Below are 10191 nucleotides of genomic sequence, written 5' to 3'. Positions count from 1 at the left end.
ATGCAGGATAAAAATTGTCTCAATTGATAAAAAGTTAACTCATGTAAGATCGTGAGTTCAACTTTCGTTGTCAATGTGACTCCCATTGAGTTTGATCTCACTCGTGATTGTGAGCAAACACTTTTTTAGTCTTGATATCTGCTCTAACTCTGTAAGTTCAACTTACATAAACTTTGCCTTCGACCTAACCGATGACCTTTCACAAATTCGTATTCTTCCATTTCTCTCTCGCTTCATGTTAATGAATACAAAAACATATAAGTTGTCATATTTATCAATTAAAAATTTATGTGTAATTTAAATATACATCATCAGTGTAGTAATTAATGTCATAGTACTAGTAGTCTTAGAAGATGTAAAAGTTGTTCTAACAAACAAAGTACTTTGGAAAATCTATAATTCTTAATTTAATGCGTCAAAAAAAATTATATTAATTTAATATTCTTATTCTTTTTTTTTTCCAACCAACTTTTGATTATTTAGTAATCTAATAAAAACTTTGAATACAATAAATAAAAGCATGTATTACCATATGCAAGAAAATTAAAAAAAATTAAATTAACCAAATTATTAATTTTTCAGACAAAATAAAAAGTGTACTAAAAATGTTTGTTGAACTTGTTGGTATTTTGTCTGCAGTGATTGCTTTCGACCTAACCGACGACCTTCACAAACGAATGTTCTTCTTCCTTTTCTTCTTCAATCTCTCTCTCTTCCACAAATTTCCTCTTCAAAATTTAAATTCTTTCACAATGTCTCCATCACAATATACCAGAATCTCATTCTCATACGCAAATTCTTCAATAACACCACACTCTTCTTCAACTTGATTCATCACACGAAATGCCATTTTTTCTTCAACCACTTAACCAAAACCCCAATTTTCCATCTGGGTTTTATCTAAATCGCTTAAAGTCATGGTCTTTGCAAAAATCGCTTCATTGGTATCCTTCAAATTCCCAACCCAACAATCCTCACTTTCTCACAAAAACAATCTCAGAATCTCTTCTTCTCTTCAAGATTTCTCTTCCTATACCCATTTGAAACAACCCCTTGAAACAGTTACAACAATAACAACACCAAGTTCTTCTAGGAAGAAATGCATCAAAGCTTTCAGGCTTGTAATTTTACTCACATTGTTTCTTTTACTCAGTTACATTGTTTTTATGTTTGTTTACTCTTTTTGGAATATTGGGTCGGGTAAATACTATGTTGTTCTTGATTGTGGTAGTACTGGAACTCGTGTTTATGTTTATAATGCTTATGTTCAATATAAGAGACATAGTAGTCTTCCTATAGCAGTTAAGTCTTTGAGAGATGGCTTGCATAGGAAGAAGCCGACCGGTCGTGCTTATGACCGAATGGAAACGGAGCCTGGGATTGATAAATTGGTTTATAATGTGTCGGGTTTGAGGGGTGCGTTGAAGCCGTTGGTTAGGTGGGCGAAGAAGCAGATACCCGTGCATTCACATAAGAGTACTTCTGTGTTCCTTTATGCTACTGCTGGTGTTAGGAGACTTCCTAGGAAGGAGTCTAAGTGGTTGTTAGATAATGCTTGGAATGTGATCAAGGATTCTCCTTTTTTGTGTAAGAAAGATTGGATTAAGATTATTTCTGGTACCGAGGAAGCTTATTTTGGATGGATTTCACTTAATTATCATAGTGGTATTTTGGGTGTTAGTCCTAGGAAGGCAACTTATGGTGCACTTGATTTAGGGGGATCGTCGTTGCAGGTTACTTTTGAGAGTGATCAACAAGTTAATACTGAGACTAGTTTGTATGTTAGGATAGGGTCGGTGAATCATCATCTTACTGCTTATTCTCTTGAGGGTTATGGTCTCAATGAGGCGTTTGGGAAGTCTGTGGCGCATTTGTTTAAGAAAGAGTTTGGATCATCGGCCAGTGCAGATATGGCTGGTAAAGATCTAGAGCTCAAACATCCTTGCTTGCAGTCAGGGTATAAGAGTCGGTACACATGCTCGCGTTGTGACAGAGGCGGAAGTCTTGGTGTTAATGAGAAACAATTGAGTAGGCAAGGAGGCCGGCGAACTTCGTTAGTGCTTGTTGGTGCTCCAAATTGGCAACAATGCAGTGCACTTGCAAAAGTTGTTGTCAATTTGTCTGAATGGTCCAATCTCAGTCCAGGACTTGATTGCGGAGTTACGCCTTGTGCTTTGCGAGAAAATCTCCCTCGTCCGTACGGCCACTTTTATGTGATTTCTGGATTTTATGTTGTGTATCGGTTTTTCAACTTGTCTTCTGATGCCACACTTGATGATGTGTTGAAAAAGGGTGAGGATTTTTGTGAAAAAAGATGGGATGTTGCAAAGAAGAGTGTTGCACCTCAGCCCTTCATTGAGCAGTACTGCTTTAGGGCACCATACATTGCCTCACTACTAAGAGAGGGTTTGCATATTAATGATAATCAAATTTCTGTTGGCTCTGGCAGCATCACTTGGACACTTGGGGTTGCATTGTTAGAAGCTGGGAAGGCATATTCCACTGGATTCGGGCTTCGGAACTTTGAATTGCTCCAGACGAAAATAAATCCTCCTATTTTTATTGCTATTGTGTTGTTTTCTCTTATTGTCCTTCTTTGTGCTTTATCATGTGTTGGCAATTGGAAGCCAAGATTATTTCGGAGGCAATATCTTCCAATTTTCAGGCATAACAGTGGTTCCGGTGCTTCTGTTCTTAATATTCAATCTCCTTTTAGATTTCAGCGATGGAGTCCAATGAGCTCTGGTAAGCTATCTACACAAACACCGGTTCCTGATTACCCAATAATAACTTCACAGATGAATTGTTTGGTTTAAAGCTTTTCCTAGATGCTTACCAGATACCAATTATATGTTAAATTTTTACTATTAAATGTAGTTTAATGGCCATCACAATTATACATCCTGATAAATTTTTACTACTAAAACTTTTATTATTACATTCTGATAATATATCAAAAGGTTGAAGTTGTCACAAATCCGACGAACCCCATTATCCAATATTCTGCGGATGATTTTGGTTTTTGTATGTATATAACCTAGCTGTTGCTTTGGGATAAATTATGCATTCTGTATGCATACAATGTACTCAATAATCCTTTTAAAATTGACCTTTGATGTCATTTACACCGTCGGTGCTGCAGAGGATGGAAGAATAAAGACGCCGCTAAGCCCAACAGTTGCAGGTTCACAAGGAAGTCCATTTGGCCTCGGCCGTGGTTTTGGTGATAACAATGGTGGCATCCAGCTTGCTGGGTCTTCTTTGCATCCATCATCTAGTGGCGTATCACATAGTTATTCCTCAAATAGTTTAGGGCAGATGCAGTTTGACAGCAGTAATATCAATATGGGTGCCTTCTGGTCTCCCCATCGAAGTCAGATGCGTCTGCAAAGTAGGAGATCACAGTCTCGAGAAGATCTGAATTCATCTGTGGCTGAAGCACACCTGGTGAAGGTTTAAGGCACCATTTTCTGGAAACATTGGTATGATTACATCAATATTCTCTTTAAAGTTTTATCTTTTTAACGACCAAATTTCTTAGAATTGTGCTGTCTTTGATTTTATATATAGGAATTCTTTTTGTTACATAGAATCAGTTGACTGTATGCAGATAATATTAAATCAAATACATATTCTTTTTTCTTGAATGTTCTTTCTGTAATTCATTGCAAATTCCTCACACATTAAGGATCTGCACACATTTTCCCTAAAGTTTGTAGCAGTGTTGTTAAATAGCGGTACTATAGAATAGCGGATTTTGATGAGTTTGCCATGAAAACCGCAATGCTGTTCTAGTTTCTCTATTAGGACAATAGTGGCTGCTATTCCAGTTTCTGCTAGCTGAGGTAGTGGCACTAGCGGAAAGAGAATTTTAGGGTTTTTAACAATAATAAAACTGAAGAATCTGTATGTGTGCTAAACACGACCTTTTTTTTTGGATACATAACATGACCTGTTTTTATAATAGAAATTTTTTTGATGCCATTTCATAAAGTATTTTACCGGGTTTAACAACAGCTACCCAATATTCGGGAGATCCGTTTCCCAAACCCATACACGTTTCAGTAGGTCTTACTTTAACAAGTTTGTCTGGAAATATGCGTGCCCATCGTAAACCTTTTAATACAGAACCTATGTGGCTCCCGCTATTTGCTTGCAACACTATTTGCATTTCATGTAGCAGATTGTGTTCCGCTATTTTCTGCAATCCACTGTTGATAACAATGGTTTGTAGATTTTGGACTGGCCTTTGTACTTGGCAGAAATATCATGGCTGGATATGAGTTGTAGATCTGTGAAAACTAACTCCCCAACTTAAAAATTATACGGGCATTGAGCCTCAAGACCGTGTTATTATATTGCCATAATCAGAGAAGATTGTTTTTTGCTCCATCTGCAATTTGTAAAAGGTTTTATTTGTGCTTTACATTTCAGAGGTTTTTGACATGAAGATGACTGGAGCTGAAGATGCAGCCTGATTGGTTGATTCCCAGTGAATTTACTTCTCGTGAAGCTCACTACTGAACTGGATTCCTCCACAAGTTGCATAGCCCAAACAAAACAAGTACTCTTTCTAGGAAACTGACATATTCTATACTATTATGCTACTTGATGTCACCATGTTCTGCCTCAGTGGTTTAGTTTTTCTGGTACCCCTAAGCCTTTGAAAGCGAAGTAAAGCATCAAAATACTAACATGCAAAAGAAAGGGATCTGTTTCATCATATTGACAAGAACAATTAACTGTTAGCTTTTCCTATAGCATTCTTTAGACTAATTAACTGTCATTACTACTACAGAGATTGTTCTTGGATAACCAATTGGATAGGACGAACTTCTGAAAGAAGTTGTAAACATAGTTCAATACTCATATCTTATACATCAAACATGCCACTGAATTTATCTTTAAAAGTTACTAGCAACTTATGCTTTTAAAAGATGACTACAATGCTATTTACTATGTTAAATAAAGAGCAACTGATTTTGAAAATTTATCCAGTATTCAAATTACCTTAATGGAATGATGATAAATGATTTCAATTGGTGATTTCAAATGTTTGATGCAAGTGTCCCTTTAACAAATAATATATATATTTTTAAATAATTCCATAATACCATAAACTTCTTTAATCTCTAATTTAATCAACAGATTCTACATTTGATTACAGAGCATACTAGAGGGACCTCTTTCACATAATTGAAACTTGATACACTAGTTTAGCACAATCTTGAGCAATTTAGCTTTTGATAAAGTGAAATTAAGCTTATGTTTTAAGTTTCATTGTTTAGATATACTAGAATGCTTCCAAATTTCAAATATATAATGACGTTAAAAAATTTAGTGCAAATGTTGGACGATTTTTAGGATCTGGAACCATTGCATATGGTCTATGATGGACGAACATTTGAAAATTATTTGAAATTTTAACAACTATTTGTGTCACTTTTTGTAAGCAGAAATTCATTGGTATTACTAGCTTACGACTGCCTATGATCCAATCAGTGTCAATTTGAGAGAAAATAAGGGACAACTTCAGTTCTCAAAAAAAAAAAAAAGGGACAACTTCATACACTTGGTGCATCAAAATTCAACTTATATTTGTTTTATCTTGTTTTTGTTGAATAATCAATCAAACCACGGTCTTAACTGTCAAATTTTACTTAAATATATTGACATATCAAATGTTAACAATCTCAATTGTTTTTCTTTCATGTCTCATGTGTTAACAATCTCACCATTGAACTTCTTCACTCATTTTTTTTATATTATAAACCATTCTCACCTTTTTCAATCAATGATGAGATTGTTGACACATAAAATACATGAGAAAAAAAACAATTGAGAGAGATCTATTCCGTGTAGCACTTGTGTACCATAATGTTATATAACATTGGCCAATTAAGGTGTGCCACGTGACACACCCTTTAAAAAGAATATATCAATAAAGCACTTACAAAGTAACATTAGTATGTGGCACACTCTTATTGGTTAATGTTATATAACATTGGTACCTTAATGGTACATAAGTGCTATCCAGGGATTTACAAGATATAGCCATATCAAATGCTACTACTTAATTTACATTTATACCACAAACCAAACGGTTGAATATACAACACTCTACCTTACCGGATATAAGTGGAAAATTATCTCCTTCAAATAAAAAAAAAAAAGTGGAAAATTATAGTATAGTATCAACAATTTTTCAAACCCCATTTCTTTCCGTAATTGTTTACCGTATAAACAAAAATAATTGTATCTTAGAACAGAGACAAACCATGTCATCCCTACGACACCGACAACTTGGTGATGTCACTCTCCTTCACAAACAATCCATGAAAACCATACGGCACCCTCCTTGGCAACTTCACCTCCGCCACAATCTCAAACTCCGGCGACTTTGCATCCATCACCAAAAACCTTGACTCTCCCTTCTTCTCATCATGCACATAACTCACTAAATAACCATCATCCTCTTCTTCACCATCCTCCTTTGCCACGAAAAACGGCTCACCACCATAACAATCCTCTCCATACAATCTACATCCAACTTCCTCACCTTTCAACACATCAATCTTCACCACTCCTGAAATCTTCGGCATTGGATTCCCAATTGCCGCATAAACAAACCTATTCTTCTTCCCCATATAATCACCATTTATCACCCCGAAATCCAGGTTTCGTGCTGATAATGGTTGTCTTGATACTATCCCTGTTTTAATATTTATCTTCACTTTCTCAATCATTGCATGCACAAGCTCAAGTCTCTCCATCGTATGCTCGATGGAGAGAACATTCGGAGCAATTAGTGTCACAGTATCCTCATCATCTTCCCCATCCCACGCATTGATCGCGTGCATGATATTAAATCCTGGCACATCGAACCATTTCATCTTCGACTCGTCACTAGCATAACGAGGTATAATTCCGATCCTTGAAACTTTTGATGGATCGGAACCTACCGGTGAACCACCAGAAATCATGTCAAGAGGATTCATACCAAGCTGAATATCCGTAAACACAGCATACTTTTTAGTAATGGCGAAATCATGAAGAAAAGAAGGTCTTGTCATGGAGAAAACCGGAACATCGTTATGTTTAACACCATTTGCATCAAAACGGAAATAGGTTAAAAATGGTGGCATAGGACCGTAACGGAAAGCAAAAGTTTCACCAGTGTCGCCGTCAATTTTAGGATGAGCAGTCATACTCATGGAGAGTTTGCCGTTAAAATCTTGACGGCCGATTGTTTGGATATCACCGTTTGGTGTAAGCTTGATTTCATAAGGAAGGTCTGATTCTCCTAAAGCAAAAAGTTTGTTACCAAACAAAGCCAAACTTGTGTTGGCTAAACCAATGCCGTTAGAAGGATTGTATTGTCCAGATATGACACGTGCCGCGGTGACGGAGCCACGTGCAGCAGAAGCTATAAGCGAGTTGAAACCAGAAAACACGTTTGGTATAAGTTGGTAACCAGCTTCGTTTTCGATTTTGTATTTGTAAGTTTGAACGTAACGGCTACAGAGTGTGGCTTTTCCGTTTGAGATTGTAATGGCGTGAAGCATGCCATCACCGTCGAAGAGGTGGTAAGGTCCACGTGGAAGAAACTGTGGGTTTGGTCCATTTCTTATGTAAGCGCCGTTAACTGACGGTGGAAGTGTGCCTTTAATGATTTCACATTGTGTTGGAGGGAGTTCGTCTAAGACTGGTGCAAAGTTTTGAGACAAAACATGTTTTGGATCTACAGATGGTTTTATTGGTGGGTCTATGAAGGTGTTGATGATGTCGTCGAATGTGTTGAGTAGTAATGCTGGGAGTGATGATGGTGTTTGTGGTTTTTTGAGGTTATGGGTGGTGGTGGTGGTGGGGGGTGTAGGAAGAGTTTTTGTGGGGGGTGTAGTGGTGGTGGTTTTTAGGGTCTGGGATTGTGATGTTTGGGGTTTTTCTTTGGTTTTGATGGATGAGATGTTAAAGGGAGGGATAGAAGTTGTTGGTGGTTGCTTACTTGTTATTATGATGGGTTTTGGGACCATGGTGTTGTTGGAGAAGGAGATAATGTTTGGGGATTGTTGTGAAAGATTGGGGAAATTGTGATTTGTGTGAGGTGGGAGGTACGATACTTATCTTGTGTTGGATGGGAAAAAAATCAAATATGTGATTGTTGATAGGTTGAAAATGAAAATGAAATTAAGATTCTTTAAAAAAAATGAAGATATTATGAATTTTCTGTGTAGATAAAGCTTGCAAAATAAATATTTTAGGACACAAACAACACATTAGAGTTTTGAATCTGAAATAACTTTCATCTAGCTAATAATAATAATTAATTTGAATAGTGACTACTAGTTATTTTTGGACTTGAACAAATAAATATAAACAGAGAGAGTCAGAGAGATAATATAAAGGAATTTGAGAAAATTAGAGTTACATATTAATCCAAAAATAGATTCCTTATTGTTTTGATGCTGACACACTGAGGATCTAGATTGCATGCATACAAATATTCATGCGGTCATTTAGTTGGAGTAATCTGCATTGTTATGTTAAATTAGAAGGCTCAAGTTATATACTCACCAAATCAATCTCTACCCTTCAAAGTTTATCCACAACAGTCTGACTCATGATTGCAACTGTGACGGTTACACAGTCCATTATTTTCCCATTTGAGTAAACAGGACCACAATAATTTGAAGCATATGTTTTGTCTATATGGATTTGGGGGAAGTGGTTCTCTGGCGTTCAATTTAGTGAATATTAGGTAAGTCTCTAATAAGTGGTAAAATTCTCTACAAACAACCGTAAAGATTAATTCTCAGAGTTGATTTGATCCGGAACATCTAGTTAAACTAAAAGTTACTTTTGGGGTTAAAGAGAAGGTAATTGACATTGTAGAATATCTAACAATTAAAGTATAGCTTCTTTCTTGAGTTTTTTTTAACAGGTTCATAGGCTTCTTTATTGGTTACCTTTTAAATTCAGAATAGGAGAGAGGCATCTTTTTATGATGTTAGGTTACTGCTGCTGTAAAGATAAAGACCAAAATCTCTTTATTCCTGTGTTTTTATTCTATGGAAGCTCCATCAAGCATCCACTTCTTCTCAACAATAAAATTAGTGTGCCATAAAATAAATTACTAATACATTTAATTATAATAATATCTTTTGTTATTCAAACATACGATATGATTAATGTTAATCATGTTTATATCATATCGAACTTCATATCATATCATATCGCAATCCTAACATCAACCGGACTCTTCATGGCACAATAAATAAAGAGTACACTGTTTTTCATTCCATGTTTCTCCGAAACAAAATTGAGAACACTGCCTTTATTTAGAAATATCATGATTGAGAATATGTCACGTAATGACATATGTATCTATCATCATATCTATGTATACTAGCAAATCATGTACGATTCATCCATTCCACAAAAGGAACAAAATTAACATGCATATTAAGATAAATTATATTGTCGATTCTTTCATATTATTATTTTTCGATCAATTCATGCATTCTTAAAGGTTGAATCAAACACGTACATGAATCTCATGGCTTTTATACACTATATATAGCCACACGACATAAGTATACATACGCAGATTTCAAAATGCAAATTCAATAATGAGTATACTTACGCATAATGCAGCGGGAGCTTAAAATCCCTAAACATATGATTAGAATCCATAATAAGTTTGAGAGAAGATTAACATTCATTTATAAAATTCAAACATTCTTGGAGAATCACATAAGTTTATAACCTACAATTCTGATACCACATGGAAGTTATGTTTAGGTTCAAGAAAACTATCAAATATAATACACAATTGTTATATAATAGAGACATTAAATGACATACTTTAATTTTATCCAAGACCAAAAAAACTAGAAGTCGTAATCCTCGTTTTCTTGAACCTAAACATGAATATATGAAAACTATAACTTACACTTGTATTAGTATTATAAGTGGATTACACTTGTATTAGTATTATAGTATTATAAGTGGATTATAAGTGGTAGCATGAACTTACTAAACCTTATAAGTGGATTATAAGTGGTAGCATGAACTTACTAAACCATGAACTTACTAAACCTTTGATCTATGCTACTAAGACTTAAAAATCGTGGTGACCTAACACAACTCCACAAGACCGGCTTGTGAGGTGAAGATTGCCTCCACTTATAA

At 35.5% G+C, this 10191-nt stretch overlaps 1 protein-coding gene and 1 pseudogene across 2 annotated transcripts; one reads left to right on the top strand and one right to left on the bottom strand.

Annotated features, from left to right (window-relative positions):
• The first annotated feature begins 620 nt into the window (after positions 1 to 620).
• Positions 621 to 4910, top strand: LOC146920406 (GDA1/CD39 nucleoside phosphatase family protein). The gene is made up of 3 exons (XM_085713838.1): positions 621 to 2745; positions 3143 to 3482; positions 4435 to 4910. Exons 1-2 carry the CDS (start codon positions 918 to 920, stop codon positions 3457 to 3459), a joined length of 2145 nt encoding a protein of 714 aa, XP_085569964.1. The 5' UTR covers positions 621 to 917; the 3' UTR covers positions 3460 to 3482; positions 4435 to 4910.
• A 1130-nt stretch (positions 4911 to 6040) lies between these two features.
• Positions 6041 to 8092, bottom strand: LOC146920405 (putative carotenoid cleavage dioxygenase 4, chloroplastic pseudogene; annotated as a pseudogene). The gene has a single exon (XR_015011773.1). The product of XR_015011773.1 is annotated as a putative carotenoid cleavage dioxygenase 4, chloroplastic pseudogene (transcript).
• Between the last annotated feature and the right edge of the window lie 2099 nt (positions 8093 to 10191).

This window comes from Medicago sativa, chromosome 5 (genome assembly GCF_051527215.1).
Source record: "Medicago sativa cultivar Bolivia chromosome 5, Bolivia_mono, whole genome shotgun sequence".
Lineage (NCBI taxonomy): Eukaryota > Viridiplantae > Streptophyta > Magnoliopsida > Fabales > Fabaceae > Medicago > Medicago sativa.
The sequence above is the reverse complement of the archived record's forward strand: the minus strand, read 5'-3'. Positions and strand labels throughout refer to the sequence as shown.

Coding starts and splice junctions, on each gene's coding strand:
- LOC146920406 (XM_085713838.1), top strand. CDS start 918: ATGGTCTTTGCAAAAATCGCTTCATTGGTATCCTTCAAATTCCCAACC. Junction 2,746..3,142: donor ATGGAGTCCAATGAGCTCTG/GTAAGCTATCTA, acceptor TCGGTGCTGCAG/AGGATGGAAGAATAAAGACG.